This window comes from Lynx canadensis, chromosome E1, assembly GCF_007474595.2.
Source record: "Lynx canadensis isolate LIC74 chromosome E1, mLynCan4.pri.v2, whole genome shotgun sequence".
NCBI classification, from domain to species: Eukaryota; Metazoa; Chordata; class Mammalia; order Carnivora; family Felidae; genus Lynx; species Lynx canadensis.
In genome coordinates, this window is record NC_044316.2 from 44,125,835 (window position 1) to 44,153,417 (window position 27,583).

The 27,583-nt window shown below is 36.9% G+C and overlaps 1 protein-coding gene across 1 annotated transcript in view; it reads left to right on the top strand.

The window, feature by feature from the left end:
- The window catches only part of LOC115508163, a 142,039-nt gene that overhangs the window by 59,030 nt on the left and 55,426 nt on the right, over nucleotides 1-27,583 (top strand). Inside the window, exons 27-40 of the mRNA XM_036064353.1 lie at nucleotides 6,977-7,030; nucleotides 15,194-15,247; nucleotides 16,899-17,003; nucleotides 17,697-17,750; nucleotides 18,512-18,616; nucleotides 19,217-19,270; nucleotides 19,933-20,037; nucleotides 20,610-20,663; nucleotides 21,008-21,112; nucleotides 22,549-22,602; nucleotides 23,181-23,285; nucleotides 24,102-24,155; nucleotides 26,048-26,101; nucleotides 27,002-27,106. Of these exons, the coding sequence (XP_035920246.1) occupies nucleotides 6,977-7,030; nucleotides 15,194-15,247; nucleotides 16,899-17,003; nucleotides 17,697-17,750; nucleotides 18,512-18,616; nucleotides 19,217-19,270; nucleotides 19,933-20,037; nucleotides 20,610-20,663; nucleotides 21,008-21,112; nucleotides 22,549-22,602; nucleotides 23,181-23,285; nucleotides 24,102-24,155; nucleotides 26,048-26,101; nucleotides 27,002-27,106 (1,062 nt within the window). The remainder of the gene's footprint in view (nucleotides 1-6,976; nucleotides 7,031-15,193; nucleotides 15,248-16,898; nucleotides 17,004-17,696; nucleotides 17,751-18,511; nucleotides 18,617-19,216; nucleotides 19,271-19,932; nucleotides 20,038-20,609; nucleotides 20,664-21,007; nucleotides 21,113-22,548; nucleotides 22,603-23,180; nucleotides 23,286-24,101; nucleotides 24,156-26,047; nucleotides 26,102-27,001; nucleotides 27,107-27,583) is intronic.

Consider the following 27,583-nt stretch of genomic DNA (forward strand, 5'->3'; position numbering starts at 1 on the left):
TCATTCTACAAAGCTTTGTTTTACTGCTGTGGGTCTGTCTGCATGTGCCACTTGGGTTAGTCTGAGACTTGGGCCCTGGTTTAAATCTTAATTCAGTTCTCAAAGCCATTGCAAGAATGCTTTCTTTGTATCTGTCTCATGCATGCACAACTCAAAAGTGAGCCCAAGACTTTTACAGATTCATACACAGAATTAGGGGATCCCTTTCTCCATTGTTCTCTCCTCTCTGGAATTACCCCATATTTTCCAACCTGAAGGGGCCTCTTTTCCAGGTTTCCCTGGTCAAAGAGATGGAGTTTTTATCAGTCTTAGCTTCCTGTTCTGCCTTGCAGTTCTGTGATTGGGGCCCCACCCTCAGGACAAAGCCATTAGGGAAAAGAGAAAACCAAAACAGAAGGCTCACTCCCCTTGCCAGTCACTTCTGCAAGTTTTGGTTCTCTTCTACAGTCTAGTGTTGTTGCTTTTTGTGTTTTCTTTAGACTTTTAGTCTAATCATCAGGAAAAATAGATTGTAGAGAGCTGATACGGCCGTGGCAGAATCAGAATCAGCCTCATATTTCATTATTTAAAAAATTAAAAAATATATATATGTAAATAATACTTTCACATTTTAGCATGTGAATCAGGATGTATCTTATAATTGTTACCAATCACATAGTAGAGTTATTACATTCTTGTCATTGAATCTGCATTTGTGAATTTGGTTTTAGCCTGTCACTGTGGCACATTACCACTTTAAGTTGTGTATTGTTGGTACCCCATGTGTTGAGTTTAATTGCTGTTTAAAAACTTCTCCAAAAAAATTGCGTTGTCATTAAGAATTGAAGGGAAAGTTGTGTATACAGGAAAAGCATGGAAACAGTGGCAAAGTATAAATTTATTATTAGTGAAGAAAACATCTCACCATTGGAGGAAAGACCACAATTCTGTTTTTCAAAATTTTATTGCAAAGCTACAACAAAATGCTTTTTGGACCTAAGAAAGAAAGAAACCCACAAGTAGAAAATCTATACTACCTGTTGTTAATGATGCATACACAAAAGAATTGCCTATGATACACCATACAGTGTAAGTGAAGGCAAAAGAAACTGCCAAATCCCTCACAAAGGTAAAATAAAGTTCCAAGCAATGAGGATGGACATCAGACATCAACTTGTCAAAATTTCTTGTTAACTTTAATTGCACCAAAAAGAATGACATAGGAATAAATTTAACCAAAGAGGGAAAAAAATCTGTGCTCTGAAAACTATAACACATTGGTGAAAGAATTTGAAGATGACACAACAAACAAATAGAAAGATATTCCATGCTTAGGGATTGGAAGAACAAATATTGTTAAAATGTCCATACTATCCAAAGCAACCTACAATTCAGTGCAAGTTACCAAAAGCGCGTTCTACAATACTAGAAAAAATAATCCTAAAATTTGTTTGGAACTGCAAAGGACCCCAAATAGCCAAAGTAATCTTGAGAAAGAAAAACAAAGTTGGAGATGTCACAATTCCATATTTCAAGATCTACTTCAAAGCCATACTAATCAAAACAGTATGGTGCTGGCATAAAAATAGAATACAGAGAAAGACAGATACCATATGGTTTCACTCTTATGTGGATCCTGAGAAACTCAACAGGAACCCATGGGGGAGGGGAAGGAAAAAAAAAAAAAGAGGTTAGAGTGGGAGAGAGCCAAAGCATAAGAGACTGTTAAAAACTGAGAACAAACTGAGGGTTGATGGGGGGTGGGAGGGAGGGGAGGGTGGGTGATGGGTATTGAGGAGGGCACCTTTTGGGATGAGCACTGGGTGTTGTATGGAAACCAATTTGTCAATAAATTTCATATATATATATATAAAAAAAATAAAAAAATAAAAAAATAAAAAGTTAAATCAAAAAAAAAAAAAATAGACACAGGGATCAAAGGAACAGAATAGAGAGCCCAGAAATAACCCCGTGATGATATGGTCAATTAATCTATGACAAAAGAGGCAAGAATATACAATAGAGAATAGACAGTTTCTTCAACAAATGGTATTGTTGGACCATTTGTCCGGAAAACTAGACAGCTACATATAAAATAATGAAACTGGACCACTCTTTAATACCATACACAAAAATAAGTTCAAAATGTATTAAAAACCTAACTGTGAGACCTGAAACCATAAAAGTCCTAGAAGAGAATACAAGCAGTAATCTCTTTGATATCAGCTGTAGCAACATTTTTCTAGATATGTCTTCTAACACAAGGGAAACAAAAGCAAAAGTAAACTATTGGGACTACCTCAAAATAAAAGCCTTTTTGCACAGTGGTGGAAACTATCAACAAAACAAAAAGACAACCTACTGAATGGGAGAAGATATTTGCAAATGATATATCCAATAAGGGGTTAATATCCAAAAATATGAAGAACTTATACAACTCAACACCAAAAACAAAATCTGATTTTTAAAATGAGCATAGGATCTGAATAGATACTTTTCCAAAGAAGTCATACAGATGGCCAAAAGACACATGAAAAGATGCTCAGTATCACTCATTATCAGAGAAGTGCAAATAAAAACCACAATGAGATATCAACTCAGACCTGTCAGACTGGCTAAAATCAAAACAATGAGAATAATAAGTGTTGGTGAGGATAACAATTGTTGGTGAGGATGTAGAGGAAAAGAACTCTTGTGCACTACTGATGGGAATGTAAATTGGTACAGCCACTATGGAAAACAGTATGGAGGTTCCTCAAGAAAGTAAAACTAGAAATACCATATAATCCAATAATTCCACTACTGAGTATTTACCCAAAGAAAACAAAAATACTAATTCAAAAAGATAGATGCACTCTATGTTTATTGCAGCATTATTTATAATAGCCACAATATGGAAGCATCCTAAGTGCCTATCAATAGATGAATGGACAAAGAAGACACACACACTGGAATATTACTCAGCCATATTCGTCAAGAAAGATGAAATTTTGCCATTTGGGACAACACAGATGACCTAGAGGGTATTATGCTAAGTGAAGTAAGTCAGAGAAAGACAAATATGTCAATTCACTCACACATAGAATCTAAAAAAAAGTCAATAAATGAACAAAAAAACAATCAGACCTGTAAATGCAGAGAACAAACTGATTGCCGGAGGGGTGGGGATGTGAGTATTAGCAAAATGGATGCAGAGGAGTAGGAGATACAGGCTTCCAGGAATGGAATGAATAAGTCATGGGAATAAAAGACACTGTATAAGGAATATAATCAATGATATTGTAATAGCGTTATATGGTGACAGATGGTAGCTAGACCTGTGGTGCTATGGCATCACGTGTAAAAACCTATCAGATGACTGCGTTGTACACCTAAAACCAATGTAGCCTTATGTGTCAACTACTCTCAAGAAACATTTTTAATTTCTTGTTAGCTTTAAATAAAAAACTCTAGTGGAGCCCTCATCTAAGAAATGCTGTGTCACCAGTGCTGTTGATAGCACACTGGACAATATTTTGGAGACAAAAGCAGACACCAGTGATTCTGAGTTGAAGAGCTGAACAGCAATTTAAAAGAATTAGATTCTAAATATGAAATTATAGTAATTGCAAGTTTATCTCACATATTTTTATGTTTGCATAAGCATGACATTTTAATTTTTTTAATTTTTAAATTTTTTTTAATGTTTCTTATTTATTTTTGAGAGAGAGAGAGAGACTACAAGCAGGGAAGGGGCAGAGAGAGAGGGAAACACAGAATCTGAAGCAGGCTCCAGGCTCTGAGCTGTCAGCATAGAGCCCGAGGTGGGGGGCTTGACCTCACAGACTCCAAGATCATGACCTGAGCTGAAGTTGGACGCTCAACCAACTGAGCCACCCAGGCGCCCCTGCACAAGAGTGATATTTTAAAAATCGGTTTAACTCTAAACATCATTCAATGATATAAAATAAATATTCTAAATTATAAGGAAAAAAAAGGAAGTTAGCCGATTTCCAGGCCTAGATGATTTTCATATTCTTCTTACAGTTTGTAATCTATCTTTTACAATAGGACATATGTATATTTAAAATACTTTGCTTAAAGGCAACAACCTCTTTGACCTCAGCCACAGCAATTTCTTGCTCGACACCTCTCCAAAGGCAAGGAAATTAAAAGCAAAAATGAACTATTGGGACCTCATCAAGATAAAAAGCTTCTGCACTACAAAGGAAACAATCAACAAAACTAAAAGGCAACCGATGGAACGGAACGGGAGAAGATATTTGCAAATGACATATCGGATAAAGGGCTAGTATCCAAAATCTATAAAGAACTCGCAAACTCCACACCTGAAAAACAAATAACCCAGTGAAGAAATGGGCAGAAGACATGAATAGACACTTTTCCAAAGAAGACATCCAGATGGCCAATGGACACATGAAATGATGCTCGATATCACTCATCATCAGGGAAATACAAATCAAAGCCACACTCACGCTGAGATACCACGTCACACCAAGTGATCAGAGTGGTCAGAGTGGCTAAAATGAACAAATCAGGTGATTATAGATGCTGGCCAGGATGTGAAGAAATGGGAACCCTCTTGCACTGTTGGTGGGAATGCAAACTGGTAGAGCTGCTCTGGAAAACAGTGTGGAGGTTCCTCAGAAAACTCAAAATAGAACTATCCTATGACCCACTGCTAGGAATTTACCCAAGGGATACAGGAGTGCTGATGCATAGGGGCTCATGTAGCCCAATATTTATAGCAGCACTTTCAACAATAGCCAAATTATGGAAAGAGCCAAAATGTCCATCAACTGATGAATGGATAGAGCAAATATGGTTTATATATACAATGGAATACTACTTGGCAATGAGAAAGAATAAAATCATGCCATTTGCAGCAACGTGGATGGAACCGGAAGGTATTATGCTAAGTGAAATAAGTAAGTCAGAGAAAGACAGATATCATATGTTTTTACTCATGTGGATCTTGAGAAACTTAACAGAAGACCATGGGAGATGAGAAGGGGAAAAAAAAGAAATAGTTACAGAGAGGGAGGGAGGCAAATCACAAGAGATACTTAAATACAGAGAACAAACTGAGGGTTGATGGAGGGTGGGGGAGAGGGGAAAGAGGGTGGTGGGCATTGAGGAGGGCACTTGTTGGGATGAGTATTGAGTGTTGTATGTAAGCCAATTTGACAGTAAATTATATTAAAAAATATATATAAATAAATAAAATACTTGGCTCGACAATAATAGATAATAATCTCCTAATTTAACTTGTTATTTATGGAAAAGGAAAATTCCTATGTGGTGTATATGGGAAAATTTCAGGCAATTTGATCAGAGTCTTCCATAAAAGTACACTATCTCTGAATTTTGTTTACTCAGCATAACCAGTTTTTCCAAACTCTGAAGTCCTTGAAAGTAGAAAGTGTACTTTAATTATCTTTGTGCCCTTAAGACCTAGCATATTTCAAATATTAGATATGTAATTTGAGGGAAATGGTTCTTCTCTAACAACTTTGCACATCTCCACCTAGGCCACATAAATATATCTTGACCACAATCTTACCATAGTCTTTCTTGAAAGCGTCACAATTCCTCCTGGAACAAGGGGAAGTAGACAGCCTTGTGAAGAGCTGCCACCAAGCAGTGTCTCCATCTGTTTCCCTATCTACAGGAGACGGTCACAAGGTCATTTCTCATTCATCTCCTTAGTTTCAGTTGAACACAACTTTCCGCCTCTCTCCCCTAGGATACAGCTGCATATTTCTGTATAAGTCTATAAAACTTGTTGGGTACCATTTGAGTGAGCTTCCCAGCAGCAGAACAACTCATCGCATGTCCCACCAGTCCACTGTCCAGCTGGTTCCGTGTTGTATTCTGGGACTAAAGTGGCAGAGATCCAACACCATGCTGATCTTACTTCTTGGGTATAAGTAATAAACTATCTTAATCCATTTGGGCTCATTGTCTCATTACCATCAAAATCTGTGGAAACGTGACGAGCCAACCTAGCAGTTTCAGTGGCAATCTTTTGTGATCCTGTTAAATACCATACCTCTTCTTAGGAACTCTTCTTAGGAACTTCTTGACCACTTGTCAGTAACTAATGTATGATGACTAAGTAAAGAGTGGAAAATAAGAAAAAAAAGGGAAATTTGCCTATAATGAGATGAATGAAGGTTTTTAACAATTGCTTCAAAAATACACCAGTCATATGTCACTAGCCATTCCATGATTATCATAGTAATTGAAAAGACTTTTTAAAAAAATTATATTGGGAATATATGAAAGATTACTTCATTTTTCCTTTTATTATACAATGATAGGTAGGCTTTATGGATATACCATAATTGAGCAGGGTCATAGAACATGGCCAACATCAATAATAGTTTCTTCCAGGTTTATAAAGTAGGGTGAATCTAAACAATTTAGGAGTATAAATTGCCTCTGAGTGGACTCTATCTTCTAGGGCAGGGTCAGCAATGTTTCTATAAAGGGCAAATAATAAATACTTCAGGCTTTGTGGATGATGTGATCTCTGTCCTACTTCTCAATAATGTTGTTGTAGTACAAAAGCAGCTGTAAACAATGTGCAAACAAATTAGTGTGGCTGCGTTCCAATAAAATTTTATTTATGGACACTAAAATTTTAAATTTGTGTAAGTTGTATGTGTCACAAATAATATCCTTTTGGGTTTTACAATCATTTGAAAATGTAAAAATGATTCTTAGCTCATGGGCCATATAAAAATAGGCAGTGAAAAAATAAAAAGATACGTGGCAGTGGGCTGGATTTGGCCAATGGACGATAGTTGGCTCACCCCTGATAGGGAATAGGGCACGTCTTCTATCATAGAATTTCTAAAGAACTGGATTTATAAGTTGAGGATTGACATAGAGCACAATGAAAACAAGTGGACTTTCACAATATAAGGTTTTCATACTCTGTTTTTCTGAGTCTGCATCATTTTATTATTTTTATCTTTACCTTTTCTTATAGATAATGGGAAGGTTGATCTTGATAAATTGATGGATGGAGTGAAAACTCTTACAGGTGAGAAGTTAATATAAATCTAAGAATATAAGTTTTAGTCAAAATTATATTTCAAAGACTTTTATTTCTTTGCTTATTCTACCATTTTATCCTTCATTTGATAGATCGTTTTTTATCTAATTTCTTAGAGTTACACTTTTAAATCTCTGCATGTTAGTAATAAAATTTAAATTCTGGGGGGCCTGGGTGGCTCAGTTGGTTAAGCAGCTGACTTTTGATTTTGCCTCGGGTCATGGTCTGAGGTTCATGGTATCAAGTGCCACATAGGGCTCTGCCCTGAAAACATGGAGCCTGCTTGGGATTTCTGTCCCTCTCTTTATCTCTGCCCCTCCCTCACTCATTCTCTCTCTCTCTCTGTCTCTCTTTCTCTTTCAAAATAACAAATAAAAATAAATAATTTCAATTCTGTGTCTTGGTAGCAAATTCTTTTTTTGTTTAATTTGACATTAATATATGACACCTCTTCTATGTTGGGGAAAAATATTCTGTATTAAATCAGTGAATAGTAGAGTTAGGACAGAGAGGAAGATGGCGGCGTAGGAGGACACTGGGCTCACTGCGTCCTGCTGATCACTTAGATTCCACCTACACCTGCCTAAATAACCCAGAAAACCACCAGAGGATTAGCAGAACGGAGTCTCCGGAGCCAAGCACAGACGAGAGGCCCACGGAAGAGGGTAGGAAGGGCGGAGAGGCCCTGCATGCTAGGACTGGCGGGAGGGAGTCGGGGCGGAGGGGCAGCCCACCAGCCAAGCAGAGCCCCCGAGTCTGGCTTGCAGAAGCGGAGGGGCCAGATGGAGTGTGTTCCGACAGCAAGCGGGACTTGACATCTGGAAGGTTATAAGCTAACAGCTCTGCTCCGAGAACAGGAGGGCTGGAGGACAATGGGAGGGAGAGTTGCTGAGCCCCGGGAAACAGAGCTCAGTTTGGCGGGGAAGAAAGGCGCTCGCCAGTGCCATCTCCCTCGCCCACCCCCCAGCCAAAATCCCAAAGGGAACCAGTTCCTGCCAGGGAACTTGCTTGCACCACGCAAACACCCAACGCTGTGCTTCTGCGGACCCACACCTCCGGCAGCGCGCCTGACTCCCTCCAGCTGCCTCAGGGCCCCTCCCAAAGCGGATCACAGAAGGAGAAGTGAGCTGAGCCTGCCCCTCCTACCCCCCATGCACCTTGCCTATCTACCCCAGCTAATATGCCAGATCCCCAGCACCACAAGCCAGGCAGTGTGCAAGTAGCCCAGAGAGGCCACGCCACCCCACAGTGAATCCCGCCCCTAGGAGAGGGGAAGAGAAGGCACACACCAGTCTGACTGTGGCCCCAGCGGTGGGCTGGGGGCAGACATCAGGTCTGACTGCGGCCCCGCCCACCAACGCGAGTTATTCAAGACAGCACAGGGGAAGTGCCCTGCAGTTCCACACCCCTCCAGAAACTATCCAAAATGACCAAACGGAAGAATTCCCCTCAAAAGAATCTCCAGGAAATAATGACAGCTAACGAACTGATCAAAAAGGATTTAAACAACGTAACAGAAAGTGAATTTACAGTAATAGTCATAAAATTAATCACTGGGCTTGAAAACAGTATAGAGGACAGCAGAGAATCTCTTGCTTCAGAGATCAAGGGACTAAGGTATAGTCAGGAGGAGCTAAAAAATGCGATAAACGAGCTGCAAAATAAAATGGAAATGACCACGCTTCAGATTGAAGAGGCAGAGGGGAGAATAGGTGAACTAGAAGATAAAATTATGGAAAAAGAAGCAGCTGAGAAAAAGAGAGATAAAAAAATCCAGGAGTATGAGGGGAAAATTAGAGAACTAAGTGATGCACTAAAAAGAAATAATCTACGCATAATTGGTATTCCAGAGGAGGAAGAGAGAGGGAAAGGTGCTGAAGGTGTACTTGAAGAAATCATAGCTGAGAACTTCCCTGATCTGGGGAAGGAAAAAGGCATAGAAATCCAAGAGGCACAGAGAACTCCCTTCAGACGTAACTTGAATCGATCTTCTGCATGACATATCATAGTGAAACTGGCAAGGTACAAGGATAAAGAGAAAATTCTGAAAGCAGCAAGGGATAAACGTGCTCTAACATATAGAGGGAGACCTATAGGACTCATGACCGATCTCTCTTCTGAAACTTGGCAGGCCAGAAAGGAATGGCAGGAGATCTTCAATGTGATGAACAGGAAAAATATGCAGCCGAGAATCCTTTATCCAGCAAGTCTGTCATTTAGAATAGACGGACAGATAAAGGTCTTCCCAAACAAACAAAAACTGAAGGAATTTGTCACCACTAAACCAGCCCTACAAGAGATCCTAAGGGGGATCCTGTGAGACAAAGTACCAGAGACATCGCTACAAGCATGAAACCTACAGACATCACAATGACTCTAAACCCATATCTTTCTATAATAACACTGAATGTAAATGGACTAAATGTGCCAACCAAAAGACATAGGGTATCAGAATGGATAAAAAACCAAGACCCATCTATTTGCTGTCTACAAGAGACTCATTTTAGACCTGAGGACACCTTCAGATTGAGAGTGAGGGGATGGAGAGCTATTTATCATGCTACTGGAAGTCAAAAGAAAGCTGGAGTAGCCATACTTATATCAGACAAACTAGACTTTAAATTAAAGGCTGTAACAAGAGATGAAGAAGGACATTATATAATAGTTACAGGGTCTATCCATCAGGAAGAGCTAACAATTATAAATGTCTATGCGCCGAATACCGGAGCCCCCAAATATATAAAACAATTACTCATAAACATAAGCAACCTTATTGATAAGAATGTGGTAATTGCTGGGGACTTTAACACCCCACTTACAGAAATGGATAGATCATCTAGACACACGGTCAATAAAGAAACAAGGGTCCTGAATGATACATTGGATCAGATGGACTTGACAGATGTATTTAGAACTCTGCATCCCAAAGCAACAGAATATACTTTCTTCTCGAGTGCACATGGAACATTCTCCAAGATAGATCACATACTGGGTCACAAAACAGCCCTTCATAAGTATACAAGAATTGAGATCGTACCATGCATACTTTCAGACCACAATGCTATGAAGCTTGAAATCAACCACAGGAAAAAGTCTGGAAAACCTCCAAAAGTATGGAGGTTAAAGAACACCCTACTAAAGAATGCATGGGTCAACCAGGCAATTAGAGAAGAAATTTAAAAATACATGGAAACAAATGAAAATGAAAATACAACAATCCAAACGCTTTGGGATGCAGCAAAGGCAGTCCTGAGAGGAAAATACATTGCAATCCAGGCCTATCTCAAGAAACAAGAAAAATCCTAAATACAAAATCTAACAGCACACCCAAAGTAAATAGAAGCAGAACAGCAAAGACAGCCTAAACCCAGCAGAAAAAGAGAAATAATAAAGATCAGAGCAGAAATAAACAGTATAGAATCTAAAAAAACTGTAGAGCAGATCAACGAAACCAAGAGTTGGTTTTTTGAAAAAATAAACAAAGTCGATAAACCTCTAGCCAGGCTTCTCAAAAAGAAAAGGGAGATGACCCAAATAGATAAAATCATGAATGAAAATGGAATTATTACAACCAATCCCTCAGAGATACAAGCAATTATCAGGGAATACTATGAAAAATTATATGCCAACAAACTGGACAACCTGGAAGAAATGGACAAATTCCTAAACACCCACATGCTTCCAAAACTCATTCCCATTGTATATATACCCCATATATACCCTCATATCCCATTGTATATATACCCCACATTTTCTTTATGTATTCCTCCATCAATGGATGCTTAGGTTTTTTCCATGTCTTTGCTATTATAAATTATGCTATAATGGATGTGAAGATGCAGTTATCTCTTCAAGACAGTGATTTTGTTTACTTTGGATATATACCCAAGTCATAATTTCTGGATCATATGTAGTTCCATTTTTAATTTTTTGAGGAACCTTCATACTCTTCACGTTGGCTGCACCAATTTACACTTTCACCAGCAGTGCACGAGGCTTCCCTTTCCCCCACATCCTTACCAGTACTTTCTATCTCTTGTCTTTTTGATGATAGCCATTCTAACAGGTGTGAGGTGATACCTCATTGTGGTTTTGATTTACATTTCCCTGATGATTAGTGAGGATGAGCCACCTTTTAATGGACCTGTTGGCCCTTTGAATATCTTCTTTGGAAAAATGTCTTTTCAGATATTTCACCCATTTTTAAATTGTGTTATTTGGTTTCTTTGTTATTGAGGTGTATGAGTTCCTTATATAGTTTGGATATTAACCTCTTATAAGATATATGGTTTGTAAATATTTTCTTCCATTACATAGGCTGTCTTTTCATTTTGTTGATTCTTTTTTTATTATTATTATTCTCAACTTAGTGAACATACAGTGTAGTCTTAGCTTCAAGAGTAGAACCCAGAGATTCCTCTCTTACATATGACACCCAGTGCTCATCCTGAAAAGTGCCCTCCTTAGTGCCTGTCACCCATTTACCTCCCCTCCAAACCTCATCAACCTCAGTTTGTTCTCTGTATTTAAGGGTCTCTTATGGTTATTTTGCCATGCAGAGAAGCTCTTCAGTTTGATGTAGCCCTACTTATTTGTTTATTTTTTATGTTGTTGCTTATGCTTTATAGGAGTCATATCCAAAAAATCATTGCCAAGAGCAACATCAAAGAGCTTTTTTCTCCGTTTCCCTTGGGAGTTTTATGTATGATTTCAGGCCTTACATTTAATTCTTTAACTCATTTTGAGTTGATTTTTGTGAACAGTATAAGACAGGGGTCTAATCTCACTCTTTGTCATGTAAATATCCAATTTTCCTAACACCATTTAATGAAGACACTCTTTTCTCCATTGAGTATTCTAGGCTTGCTTGAATATTGTTGGCTTCTGTGTCAAATAGAAGTTGGCCATATATGTATGAGTTTGTATCTAACTCATCATTGGTCCAAGTGTGTGTTTTTATGCCAGTGCCATACTGTTTTGATTACTATAGCTTTATAATACAGTTTGAAGTAAAAAATTGTGATCCTCCAGCTTTACCCTTCTTTTGAGGATTGGTTTAGCTTTTGTGGTTCCAAATGAATTTTAGGATTATGTTTTATGTATGTGTAAAAAATGCCATTGGAATCTTAAGAATTACATTGAATCTATAGATGACGTTGCCTTAGTGTGGACATTTTAAGGTTAATAATTCTTCTAATCTATGAACACAGGATATCTTTCTATTTGTGTCTCTTCCAAATTTACTCCTAAGTACTTTATAGTTTGTGATGCTGTTGTAAGTGAGATTATTTTCTTCATTTCTTTTTCTGATAATTCATCGTTAGTATATAGAAACACCATTGATTTTTGTATGTTGATTTTGTATCCTGCATCTTTACTGAATTCATTCATTAAATTTAACAAGTTATTATTTTTTTTTTTGGTTGAGTCTTTAGGATTTTCTATACTTAAAATAATGTCATCTGCAAATAGACACACTTTTACTTCTTTCTTTCTTTCTTTCTTTCTTTCTTTCTTTCTTTCTTTCTTTCTTTCTTTCTTTCTTTCTTTCGTTCTTTCTGATTCTGGTGACTTTTATTTCTTTTCTTGCCTAATTGTTCTAGCTAACACTTCTAGTACTATACTGAATAGGAGTGGTAAGAGTGAGCACTTGTCTTATTTCTGATTATAGAGGAAAAGCTTTCAACCTTTCACTGTTAGAGTATGATGTTAAGTATTGAGTATTGTCATACATGGCTTTTATTATGTTGAGATTCTTTCCTTCTATACCTAATTTAGTGACAGCTTTTATCATGAATGGATGTTGAATTTTGTCATATGCTTTTTCTGCATCAATGGAGATGATCATGTGATTTTTATCTTTCATTCTATTAATGCAGTATGTCACATTTATTGATTTGCACATGTTGAAATATCTTTGCATCCTAGGGATGAATCCCACTTAATCATGCTATATGATCCTTTTAATGTGCTATTGAATTGGTTTGCTAGAATTTTGTTGAGAATTTTTGCATTTATATTCGTCAGGGACATTGGCCTATAGTTTTAATTTTTTTGTAGTATCTTTGTCTGGCTTTGGTATCAGGGTAAATGCTACCTTGTAAATGAGTTTGGCAGTGTTCCCTCCTCTTAAATTTTTTGGGAAGAATTTGAGAAGGATTGGTGTTAACTCTTCATTAAATGGTAAAAATTCAGCAATAAAACCATTTGTCCTGGACTTTTGGGGAAGAAGATTTTGATTATTAACTCAATATCCTTACTTGTTTTTGGTCTCTTCAGATTTTCTGTTTCTTCATGATTCAATCTCAGTAGGTTGTATGTTTCTAGGAATAATTTATCTGTTTCTTCTAGGTTGTCAATTTTGGGGTCTCTGCTCAGGCACCATTATAACCAGATCTGTAGGATGGACTATGCAACTTCCCAGGTGTTCTGGTTAGGCTTCTTGGTCAGATAAGGCTGGAAGCTATATTCATCCCTGGTCAGGGCTTTGAATTTCCTTCCCAGCCCAGTCTCTATATCATAGGCTCCTTTGCTGATAAGGCTTATTGGCTGGGTACCTGAGTCAGGCAGGAGTATCCATCAATATCCCTGGCCAGATAGTGCCACTAGCTCAGTTCTGCAGAGAGGCAGAGCCTATGAGTGGGCTCTTCACTCAGGCACTGCTGTAAGAGGGGCTGTAGGGTAATCTACACAGTCTCTGGGATGGTCTCAATAGGTTTTCTGGTCGGGCAGGACAGAGGACTATCTATACTCAGCAATAGGCAGGAGCCATGAATTTGCTTCCTCATCTGGATGGGGTGATAGAAGAGGCTCCAAGGCCAGAAAGGCTTATTGGCTGGGGACCCAACTCAAGCAGAATGGTTCCCTGGCCAGAGGGACCACCATCTTGGCTCTGCAGATGGGCAAAACCACTGTGTCAGATATCTACTCAGGCATTGCTACTAGGAGAAACAATCTGCCAAGATCCAAGTGCTGGTTAATGTAAGCTATGTTTCCCTTCTCCATCTCATTCTGATCTCAAATGGTTAAGACCCACGGATACCCCCCGCCCCCGCAATACCTATGGGACAGGACCCAGGTGGGCCTTCCAGGAAGCAACCCACAACTCTGGAGGAGCTGGATGTCTGCCTTGGGCTCTCTTTTTCCCACCAGAGAAACCATAGCTCTGGGAAGCCCTCTCAGTGCAGCACTATACTAGCCTGGGAGAGGGGCAGTGCAGTCAGAGCATAGCTGATTGTCTTACCCTTCTAATGTGGTCCTTCTCAGTCTCTGTGGTTCAGGGAGATTCATCAGCCTCACAACCATATCCTGGGATTTTCACAATGGTGCCTTGTCTGTGGATACTTGCAAGATGGTCTTTTTGTGAGGGGGACTGAAGTCAGGAAAAACTTATGTCACCATCTTGATGACATCACTCTATATATATTTCAATATAAATGTAATTTTGTAATAATAAAATTAATTATAATTTAAAGTTAAAGAAAATTAAAATAAAATGCAAATTGGTCCATATCATTCTTGAACTTATAACCAACCACTCAATGATTCTATATAACCTAGTAGATAAAGGCTAAGCTTCTTAAAATTACTTACAAATCCCTTAATAATCTGAGTCCAACCTTCCTCTCTTGTATGAACTTTCCTTTCCCAAATCCATACTTTATTCTTCTGCAGTGCTGAACTGACTATAGTTCTCCATGCACTGCATATGTATATGTTGTATATGTTGTACCCATGTGTGGTTTTACTTTATATTTCTCAGCCTCTCTTCCATGTAGAAGACTCTTTCTATGCATTCCCCTTTCCTTTAGTTAAAATCTGATATTTTAACTTGCCAGGCACTACATACTCTATGATGTATTCATTTAACACTCTAGTTTGAATTAGTGGTTCCTATATGAGCTATGGCACTCATGGCTCACAGCAGTACCTGAAGTGCTACCAGAGAGCTGATAAATACCAATGATCCAGAAACACTGGAAAAATAGATCAGCTTAAATCCTTGAAATTCAGAGATTTAATATAAGTGTGTATAAAATTATGATATTAATGGAATTTATCTGGAATTTTCCATCAACGTATATCCTTTGTATATGTTTTTTGGAGCTCATGACATTGATTACATGTCTCAATTGTCCCTTCTCTTCATAGCTAATGGAAAAGTTGATCTGAATAAAGTGATGGATGGCGTGAAAGCTGTCACAGGTGATTGAGAAGTTAATGTAAACATAGGATCCTAATTTTTACAGAACTGTTTTTCTTCATGCCTTAATTGCTAGGCTAATTCTATCATTTTTACCTCCTATTTGCTTAAGGTTTTCATAACCAGTAGCCCAGAAATTGGAGAATTTTCTGATGTATTCTTCACGAATACACTTCATTTTCCTTATTTTAAGACAGCCAAAATGTACAATAAAAGGTGAAATGAATCTTTGGAAAAGTCCCTGGTAATTACTTAAAGGAGAGGTGATACATTCTTCATGTCAATAGAATTATGAAGATGAGCCATCTGCAGCTTGAAAATTGACAAAAGAGATCTACAATACCCACTTTGTGTCATTGTTATTTTGAGTATGTTAGTCCAAACCTCCCAAGAAGCAAAAGCCGGGGCAGGGTTAAACATGCCAGGACATTATTAGGGGAAATGCCTGCGTAAGAGAAAATAAGGAGGATGCCTGAAAGGCTGGGAGGCTGTCAGACTGCAGGGCAAATCTGTCACCAGGAGAAGGAAAGAGGAAGAAATGTTTGGGCGGAAGCATCCTAGATTGTCATGCAGTCTGAGGAGGGCCTGGCAAAAGTGCTTTCAAGAATCCTCTGGTGGGGCGCCTGGGTGGCGCAGTCGGTTAAGCGTCCGACTTCAGCCAGGTCACGATCTCGCGGTCCGGGAGTTCGAGCCCCGCATCGGGCTCTGGGCTGATGGCTCAGAGCCTGGAGCCTGTTTCCAATTCTGTGTCTCCCTCTCTCTCTGCCCCTCCCCCGTTCATGCTCTGTCTCTCTGTCCCAAAAATAAATAAACGTTGAAAAAAAAAATTAAAAAAAAAAAAAAAAAGAATCCTCTGGTTAGAATCACCATCCTGTATCTTCCAGGAACAGGGCTCCCCTAGTATCTTGGCTACACTTGTGATTGGCCAGTGCCAATGATACATATGGCATTAGTGCAAAAAAACACAGGTTAATTTCAAAGCAGAAGGTGGGGCCCTTGGTTAATTATGTTCTCCATAGTTGGAACTCCTATGGATACATTCTCATGACCGCCGTTGAGAGTTCCATCTCTCTCTCTCTCTTGTTTTTTTTATTAAGTATAATTTATTGTCAAATTGGTTTCCATACAACACCCAGTGCTCATCCCAACAGGTGCCCTCTTCAATGCCCATCACCCACTTTCCCCTCTCCCCTACCCCGATCACCCCTGAGTATTGTTCTCAGTATTTAAGAGTGAGAGTGCCATCTCTTATTAGCCTTTAGAAAGCTGGGGCACCTGGGTGGCTCAATCGGTTAAGCGTCTGACTTCAGCTCAGGTCACGATCTCACGGTCGGTGAGTTCCAGCCCTGCGTCGGGCTCTGGGCTGATGGCTCAGAGCCTGGAGCCTGCTTCTGATTCTGTGTCTCCCTCTCTCTCTGCCCCTCCCCCATTCATGCTCTGTCTCTCTCTGTCTCAAAAATAAATAAACTTATTTTTAAAAAGGCAATTATGTTTCCATAAATGACATTATCTCCATGTATTTGGGCAGAGCTCAGTGATCATTACTTTCCCCAGCTCATAATCCTATTGTTTTAGCATCATAATTTAATTATTTGCAATAATTTGATTATACTTAAATTCCATGTATGTCATTGTTTTAATCTTTTTATTAAGGAGAAAATGTTGATGTCAATAGCGTTAAAGCTGTTCTGGGAAACATGGGGATCGAGCTCAAAGGTAAAGAATGCTTGGAGCTGGTGAAAACTCTTCCTTTTAAGGGTAAGCATTTTAAATATTGATGTATTCAAAGAGAGGTTTTTTTTAAGTTTATTTATTCATATTGAGAGGGTGAGAGCATGTGTGAGTTGGGGAGGAGCAGAGAGAGAGGGAGAGCGAGAGAATCCCAAGCAGGCTCCGCACTGTCAGCATGGAGTTGGACTCAGAGCTTGATCTCACAACCCGTGAGATATGACCTGAGCCAAAACCAAGAGTTGGATGCTTAACTGCGCCACCCAGCTGTCCCCAAAAAGAAGTTTTAGATTTCTGTGTCTGCGAGAAGCTCTAAAATTATCTCCATTTCCTAAGTTCTAGGATATAGAAAATCCATTTCAAAAAAAAATTTTTTTTTTTTAGAATGTCCACTTATACCTGAAATGAATCCCTAAGTGGTTTTACTTTTAGATTAGGAAGCAGCATTTCCATTACGATGGGTCTTTTTATCAATAGTGAAAAACAAAAAAGGAAAAAACAAAGGTTAAACTGGGATTTGTGAAAGAGGAAAGGATTAATAATTGGAAGTGAATAAAGGCAGGATTGGGAAGAAGAACAGAGGTGCGCATGATGTGCTAAATTTCACCCGATTTTCTCTCAAATTTTATTAAAATAAGAGAAAACTCTCGAAAAGTCATTTTTCCTAATTTCTCTGTGATTTTCCACATTTCTCTGTGACTTAAATTCTGCCTTTTCTTATAGATGATGACAAGATCTTTCAAAACAGGTTGCTAGAAGTTGTGATGTCTCTAAAAGGTACGTGAGCAGCATAATGAGAGTGCAGACCAATATGGGATCCTTGCTTTTATACTGTTTCCAAGGTATTAGTGGTTGCTGCTATACTGATCATATATACTGATTGCAAATTTATGCTCCCACTGAAGATCAAGCTTCACGTTAGCTGCTGATCTTTTACTTTATATCTAGGAAGAAAGCCTTCTACTTTCTCAAGATTCTTCCAAACTTGTCAAGAGAAAAAATACCAGATTTCAAGTTTGCATAGCAAAATGTGACAGACAAGATTAGCACTGATTCAGGGAATTTAATCAGCTGCAGATAAATACTAAACTGGGAATTCAGTCCTCAAAACTTATTGTTTAGAAGTAAAAAATGTTTGCCTCCAGAACTAGAATTCACTTAGCATTTATTCAATGGTATTTAAAACTTTGTATTTTATAGTCTGATCCCCAAGACAAATCTCACGAGAACTGACCTTCGTTCTAATGTCATAGTTGACTTTCTCTATAGGCATAATAAGGTCCTTAGTCTCTTGTTCTAAAATTGGTGTGGTTTTTTTTTTCACATTTTAGAACAAGGATTATTAACCTTACTACTAAGGGGGGGGTCTGTGAATAGGCTTTAGAGAATATATGACCCCCCCCCCCGAAATGATATGTAATCTTTGTGAACACTAGCATATAGCTCATGAAATTCACGACAGGGCATGTGTCTCTAAAAGGTTTATGAACCTCTTTTTTGAAGTTACATAATTTTCTTCATGGACTCTCTTTCCTTAGATGGGAAAGTCAATGTCAACGACTTGAACGCAATACTGGATAATATGGGAATCAAGCTCTCAGATAAGGAACTTGAGGCTCTGACTCAAAATCTCCCTGGTGATGGTGAGCAAGTTTCCAGATACCATAGTTCCACGTTGGGAGAGCTTGGACAATAAAGGTTGCGAGGGAAAGGGCCCTTAGGAATGGTAATCTACACTGATGGTAGGAAGCTACAAGTATGGGCAAAGCATGTAAACAGCATATAAGCAGCCAACTACCAAGTCACCGTGAAAACATTGCCCTTTGTATGAATGTCTTTTATGTTCTTTACCCATATTATGGTCACTAGAAGATAGTCTTCCACATTTTAAAAAGAAAGATGCAGGCCACTTAGATGACGGTACTTCTGAATTTCTTCCCATTACTAATGCATATAGCTTTGAAATGGTATAGAACTATAAGTAAAATTAATATTTTTGAAATGGCATGTTTTTATGTTTAGGCTTTTCTTTCTAGTATTAATGAAGACAATGAAAACTGAATAAATTAATAGCCTAGAAAGATATTCTTCAGTAAATAGTTCTTAAGTAAGCATATATAAAGTACTTAAGATAATGCCTGGCACATAGTAAGTTAGGATTTATTATATTTATTCCCACATTGTTCTTCACGATATTTCATGAGTCTTTTATATCTCATTATGACTTTAATTTTCTTTTGCAGTTGATAAGAGGACTTCTCCTAAAACACCGATGAAGGAACTGCAAACTTTTACAGGTAAATGAGAAGTTGATGTAAATCTAGGGTTTTGGTCCTTTATAATAGTTTTTTTCAGTGGTATTTCTGGTATCTTATAAATTCTGATGTTTTATTTTTAAATATATGAATCATGGATTAACATTAGGAAAGTTTCTACACTAGGATACAAGACTATATGTCAATTTTAAATCCTAAGTTTTCTGTTACTTGTGCAAGTAATATGCTTTGGGTCACAAATGTTTAAATGAAAAATATCTAGAAATGTATAGAAAATGGCATGGTGAAGCTTAGAAATGATCAAGATAATGTATTCCTGATATCATCAATAATTCTTAACAAAGCAAATGTTTTTGAAGAATAATTTATATAAGAACCTGCGTTATCTTAATTCACTCATCAGATTTTATTCTGAAAGTTGTTTTTTTCCAGCTTTAGGAAAAATGGTCTTTAATTTATAATAAATGTGGTATTTTATTACCATAAGATACCATAAGATATGCTCATAAAGATATGCTTTATTACCATAAGATATGCTCAAGGGTTCTGCAATTGAGAACATCTTCGCCTAACACCTCATCTTGATATTAGGATATCATTAAACTTCATAGAACATATTTTACAACTTGATATAATACCAGAGTTCCAAAATCTTATATGTCTATTGTTCCCTCTCTTAAAAGATGAGAAGGTCGATTCTAATGACCTGAAAATTTTCCTGGGAAGCCTGGGGATTGAGCTCACAGATCAGGAAAAAGAGAAGCTACTGAAAACACTGCCAATTGACGGTGAGATTGATAGAGGTGTCATGGAGGTCTTTTGTTGGTCTTTAGGTCTGTGTAAATATTTCCAACTTTGTTTCTATTTATTTTTCTCCAAAAGTATAAAAGAAAAAATATTAAATTGAGTTCTAAGCATATAGAAACCTGTCACTGTCGCTTAGAATTTATATTGGAAGTTAAATAACCCTTTAGACAAGAGTTGACATTAACAGCTAAACATATTGTTACCTATCAAGCTACTAATTTGTTCATATCATGAGAAGAGAAAAAAAAAGAAAGATTGGAGATCCATGACAAAAAAATAAAGATGGGAAGCAGAAATTTAAAAGCAAAGGGAAGCTATACTCATGTTTGAGCAAGGAGACTTCCTCAGGTACTGGAATAAAGAGGTTTGTCACAAGGAGAGAGGTTTCTGTTTCCAAACTTCATTATATTAGATGAAATAAACTAAAAATTAGAGACAACTCTTCTTAAAATGTTATTTTTGAAATTATTTATTTAAATTATTATTTATTTCACACCATTTTTGTGATTTCATGTTAATTTCCCCATTGCATGAATTATGGCTTTTCTTACAGCTGCTGGAAAGGTATATCACAACAGGTTGCTAAAGGGTGTGAAATGTCTCAATGGTGAGTAAGACCCAATTAAAAGTCATACTGTCTGACATTCCCCAACTTGACACTTTTATTCCCATTATGAATTCTGGCTCCTCACTTTGGTATCATTCCTTATTTATGATTCTTGCAGGCTACCCACATTTTAACTGATAACAGCGTATATTTTATCTTGTAGGAAGTTCCATATGGAACTTGCATTTTTTTTCAACTCTGTACACCCCTTCTCCATGCACGAAAAAATCACTTCACCTTAAACAAACAAACATAATAAGTAAATAAATAGAAAGTTGACATGCATGCAGAATTTTGGCATAATACACTTTTTTTTCATGTTCCTACCTTCTGTCTTTCCTAAGGGGGAAAGGTTCTTGTAAATAACCTGGACAACACCCTTAAAAAATTGGGACTTGAGCTCACGGAAGAGGAACTTGCAAAGCTGTCAAAAAATCTACAAGTTGATGGTAAACACTACAGATGTCCTCAGGCCATTTTTTAATTTTTCCTTTATATCTGACATGTTTGAAAATAGATTTAATTGACAGATACATGTTAGAAAGCTTGGAGGAGAGCCCAATTTTATTTTTTTTACTTAAGTCTTTAATTTTAATTCCAATATAGTTAACATAGAAAATTGTATTATTTCAGGTATACAATATATCAACAATTCTATATATATATGTGATAAGTATACTCTTTCGTCCCCATCACCTGTTTCACCCATTCCCCCACCCACCTCCCCTCTGGTAACTACCAGTTTGTTCTCTATAGTTAAGAGTCTACTTCTTCGTTTGTCTCTCTCTTCTTTTTTTTTTCTTTGTTTACTCATTTTGTTTCTTAAATTTCACATATGAGTGAAATCATATAGTATTTGTCTTTAACATTTCTCTTAGCATTATACTCTTTAGCTCCATCCATGTTGTTGCAAATGGCAAGATTCCATTCTTTTTTAAGGCTGAATAATACTCCATCACACACACACACACACACACACGCACGCACACACACACACACACACACACACACATATGTGCTACGTCTTTATCCATTCATCTATTGATGGACACTTGGAGGAGAGCCCAATATTAAAGTCAGAATAAATCGTGGATCTTCATTACAATTAACCTAAAACAGCATCATCGTTCCGTAAATATACCAAAAACTGCAGATGGTGCTGTCAGGACTCTAATAGCCTAAATAATAAGAAAGCAAAATAATAGGGATATGAAAATCTATTTATAGAGAAGTCAACAAGCCATTCTTCTATCTATCCTTCTGTCTAATGAAATCTTCACTCGAAAACGTGTTCAAAGATTTTTATCATAGTGCATGAGACCTTCAAGCTCCATCTGCCTGTGTGGACATATCTTCTCTCATTTTTCTACTGTTTAAGCCATGTTGAGCTGCTTGTAGTTTCACATATAAGCATGATGTCCCTGGACATTTTTCTCAACTTCTCCTCCATGTGAAGTCTCTTCCATCCTTCCATATTTCATATCAACTGCTCTGATACATTAATGTAGTTCACACACATCTCCTGCAGGAAGCAATCTTAGAACATACCAAGCTAGATTAGTGGTCCCTTCCTCAGCTGTTTGTGGGTACATGAGGTAAAGTTACCAGAATACCTGGCCAACTCCAATAGTATCTTCAGCTATGGCTTATAATGGCATCCAAAATACTAGGAAGAGCACACTTTTCCTGATTCAGTTTCTAGTATACAAGAGACCTTTGTATTAATGGAGATCATCTTAACTCCCTGAGATCCAGGCATTTTCTAAATGGTCTCAGGTAAAATGAAGATGTAAGGAATTTTTAATGGAATTGTTTCCTTAAAATATATGTCTTAAATTTGTCTTCTGGGCTTCTGACATTATTTTCATTGTGCCTTTTCTTGTAGCTAATGGAATGGTTGGTCTGAAAGAGGTGATGGATGGAGTAAAAGCTACTACAGGTAAGAGAGAAATTATGAATCTAAAACATTTAGTATTTATAATAATTATATTTCATCATTATTCCTCAATTGCCATATTAGTTATGGCATTTATTTGTTCATTAAATTACTAGCAACTCATTTGTTTTCTGGTATATTTTTTATTTGTATATTTTGCTCTTCTCTTTTTTAGAATGGCCAAACTCTGTACTAGTGAAATAATATATGAAGTAAAATTTTGATAAAGACTACAGATAACTGACAAAAAATGAGACTAACAGATCTTACCTTATTTTATACATTTATTTGAATAAGTAATTTATAATATTCCAATTGAATAGCAGATACATAATGTAAATCTCACAGGGTTCAGAGTTGCCTTGCCATTGTCACTGTGACTGTGACTTCTTTTATTAGCACTTAGAGATCAAATTCTTTTTCTGTGAAAGTCATCATCAGTATATTTGGAGAGGTCTCATTGGCCTATGCTCTTTATTCTATACCGATTTAATCTACATAGCCATAGATTAATTTTCCCGGTTTGGAGTCATTAGATGATCCTTTAAATTCGTATATGTAATGATGTCTATTTTTTTAAGGAGGGGAGGTTGATGTCAAAGATGTGAAAGCTATTCTGAAAAACATGGGAATAGAGTTCACAGATAAGGAACGTTTGAAGCTGCTGAAAAATCTGCCTTTCAATGGTAGGCATTTATATACTGATGTGACCTTAAAGTCTTCTTTGAAGCTTTTAAAGACTTTTTAATTTAAATTCCAGTTAGTTAACATACAGTGTAATACTAGTTTCAGGTGTACAATTTGGTGATTCAACACATCCACACATCACCCTGTGCTCATCACAAGTGCCCTCCTTCATCCCCATCACCTGTGTCACCCTTCCCTCACCATCTTCCCTTCTGGTGACCATCAGTTTATTCCCTATAGTTAGGAGTCTGTTTCTTGGTTTGCCTGGCTTTTTTACCCCGTGTTTGTTTTGTCTCCTCTTAAGCTTTTTTTTTTTTTTTAGAAACTCAAACTATCCCCATTTGCTAAGATGCAACAGTAAATAAACAAACAAATGCCAAACAAAATAATTTAAATGTTCACTCATTCTAGAGGGAAATTTCCACCTATGCAGTTTAACTCTCTGTTTTAGAATAATCATCCCCATGATGCTGACTCATGCCATCAAGGGGACTACATTTCTGAGGCTACCCTTACCTTTTTAGATACGTATAGGCAATTGTGGGAAGCAACCAAGGGAAAGAAGTGGTGTTAGACTGGAAGGGGATAAAAGGTTAGAGGTGATATTTTCCAAAAAAGCTGTGCATGTTATAGAGTGCCTTGTATGCTAAATTTTAGATAGGCTTACCATATTATAAACTTTCCCTAATTTTCTCTCAAACTTTGTTTTAATGAGGGAAGTTTCTAGGGCAAATCATGAAACTCTCAGTTTTACTAAAGTTTTAGTGAATAGCCACATCATTTCTCTATGACCTTAATTGTGTTCTTTTTTATAGATGATAACAAGGTCTTTAAGAACAGGTTGCTAGATGGTGTGAAGTCCCTTAAAGGTGAGTGAGAAACATAATAAGAATACAAATGAATATGAGATCTTCATTTTATACTGTTTCCAAGATATGAATTTGAATGCTGCCATCTGTCATATGTACTGATTGCAAATGTATGCTTTTTTGGACCTCAATCTTTATTTTAGCAGTTGAATCTGATGTTCTATCTTGGAAGTAAAGCACCACACTTTCTTGTCATTTTTGAAATTTTCAGGAAGAGAAATATCAAATTTCATGTTTACATGGGAAAAAATATAAATGATTAGCAGTGATTCAGAGAACTTAATAAATAGAAAAAACTAAATTGGAAGTTCATTCATCAAAAGTCAACCTACTATTGTTTAGAACTAAATAATGTTTGTCTCCAGTACCAGAATTCCCTAAGCATTCATTGAACACCATTTTTTTCAACCAGATTTTTTTTAATTCATTAAGAAAATTGAGGCTGGCAAGAGTGATAGCCCTCAGCTTTACATCTTCAATCCCTCCCTATTCAGGTATCTTTAAGCACACCCATGTTAGTATAAAGGATGAGTGAGAAGTGCCTCTTCCTCCTCAAAGCTTACCAGGATGCCCTTGACTCCACTGTCTCCCATATCTTTTAAGACCTTGCCCCACTGGCCATTTTCAACCTCTTCAGCCCATTTACATGTTCAACATACACCATCCTATAAAATAAGCAAACTAGAACTCTCCACACCCCTTTTTGGCCACAACTCAATCTCTTTCTTCCCTTTTTCATCCATTTCTTGAGAGACTTTTCTGTACTCTGAGCCCATATTTCTGTACCTTATTCTCAAACTAATTTCAGTATTAAATGCCATTTAAAACCTTGTGTTTCTGTAGGCTGGTCCCCAAGACAAGTCTCAAGAGAAGTAGCCATAGTTCTAAATTTGTAATTGACTGCTTAAAATATTTTGTCTCTGTGCTAAAATTGTTGAACATTAATTTATTTTTTTCACTTTAGAGCAAACATTTTCTGTTTGGTCCGAAGCAAATTTTGTGAATAATGATCTACTGCTTAAGAAATTCACAATGGGATATGTGTATCAAAAAAGTGTAAGAACTTCTCTTTTGAAGTCATTTAATATTCTTTATGGACTGTCACTTTTCTTAGGTGGGAAGGTCAATATGAACAACCTGGGCACTGTTCTGAACAACCTGGGGATAAAGCTTTCAGATACGGAACTTAAAGATCTGGCTGAAAACATGCATGTTGGTGGTAAGCATATTATCATATACACTAGTTAACCCCGGAGAGAGGTTAGTTACAAGAAACTTGGGGGGGGGGGGCGGGGAAATGCCCTTTTTCATAGGGAGAAGGGAAGGCCCAAGAGCAGTGTGAGACACCATATCAATGACTAAAACACAGAGAATGTCATTTGAGTTTATGAGTATCCAGTTAATAAAGTCAAAATTAAACCAGTTTTTTATATGTGTGTGATGTATGTCTTTTGTGTTCTCTGTAAGTATCATGTTTAGTAGTTGAGTCTTTCCAGTTTTGAATACAAGAATGCAGATTCTTTAGACACATTCACTTCTAAGTAACTTCCCCTTACTAACACAAATAAATTTGAGATATCATAGGCCAAACTGCACCATTGCGATTGCGTGGTTTTCATGTTTAGAATTTTCTTGTTATTCATGCTTGTCTTAGAATAAAAGTGGAATAGAATAATAATCTAAAAAGTGTGTTCAAAAATATTTGTTTAAGTAAATATTAGCAATTATGATGGGGCCTGACACATAGTTAAGTGCAACTGTTATAGTTCTTCCCATGTTTTCCCACAAACTTTTGTATTATATCTAGAATGTAATATTTGAAGTCTATATAATATATGAGATCCATAATATATGGGATCTATAATATACTGCGATTTTATCTTCTCTTATAGTTGATGAGAAAATTCCTCTAGAAACACTGATGGAAAACATCACAGATTTTACAGGTGACTGAAAAGTTACTATAAAATTAGGATTCCAATTATCGACATTAAATTTTGGTTTTTGCTAATATTTCCTGGTACTTCATCACTGACTTGTAAATTCTGACATTTCTCTATATTTATTAATGAAATATTTGCTTCTAGTGTTACATGTATTGATATAAAATTATCTGATTTTGCAATGAAATTACCATACTATTTCTTGCTTTCAAATTCTACAGTCTCTGTTGTTTATGCCAATAATGTAATTCACTTCACCAGTGTTTAATAACCACAGTATAGTATGGCACAGCAAATTAGAGAGTGAAGCCTAAAATTGATGGAAGTAATGAATTTATTGTATTTATCATATAATTCTTATTTTTTAAATTAAAATACTTTTTCAAAGAAAAATTCATATAAGCATCTATTTTTCTAATTAATAGATCAAATTTCATTCTGAAAGTAGTCTGTCCTGATTTTAGAAGACTCTCTTGTTCACATTAAGAAAATAAATTTGACCTATCATCTACATTGATTCTGTAGTTGAAAATGTTTGTTTTTATTACTGTAGTTTTCAGTCTGAAAACAAGGAGATGGTATTATCCTAAAATAACTTTTTTCATTAGAAATAATTACTATTATCTGGAGGTGCCTGGGTGGCTCAGTCGGTTAATCGTCCGACTTCAGCTCAGGTCATGATCTTGCAGCTTGTGAGTTCAAGCCCCGCATCAGGCTCTGTGCTGACAGCTCAGGGCCTGGAGCCTGCTTCAGATTCTGTGTCTCCCTCTCTCTCTGCCCCTCACCCACTTGCTCTCTCTCTCAAAAATAAGTGATAAAACATTTAAAAACTTAAAAAAAAAGAAAAGAAATTATTACTGCTATCTGAAATGAAGATGTATACCAAATTTCTTATTTTCAAAGGTGAGAAGATTGAATCTAGTGAGCTAAAAAATGTTCTGGGAAATCTCGGAATTGAGCTCACAGATAAGGAACTAGAGAAGCTGCTGAAAATACTGCCAATTGATGGTGAGTCATACAAGTGTCTGTGGGAGCTTCCAGGGAAATTAGATTTTTACAGATCTGCATGAAAATTTTCACTTCTTCTCAAACATGATGGAACATTTTTAAAAAACTAAAATGTAAGCTACATCTTAAGACAGTAAGTGTCGTTTAGAGTTTATTTTAGAAGCCAAGCAACTCCTCAGATGTAAGTTGCCATCAGAGCCAACAAATGTCTACTGTCTCCCTTCAGGGCTTATACCATAAGAAGGAAAAAGAGAGAGATAAGCGAGCAATGGAAGAAATTAAAAATAAAAGTCAGAATTAAAAAGAAAGGAAAGAGATATTTGTACAGTACAGTAGGCCCACTCAAGGGGACCAGCTTATCATATTGAAAAAGCCTTCTCTTCCTTAATTTCACTGTTATATAAAGATGAAAATTTTAGGTGAAACATTTTTTTAAAAATTTTTAATGTTTATTTATTTTTGAGAGACAGAGAGTGA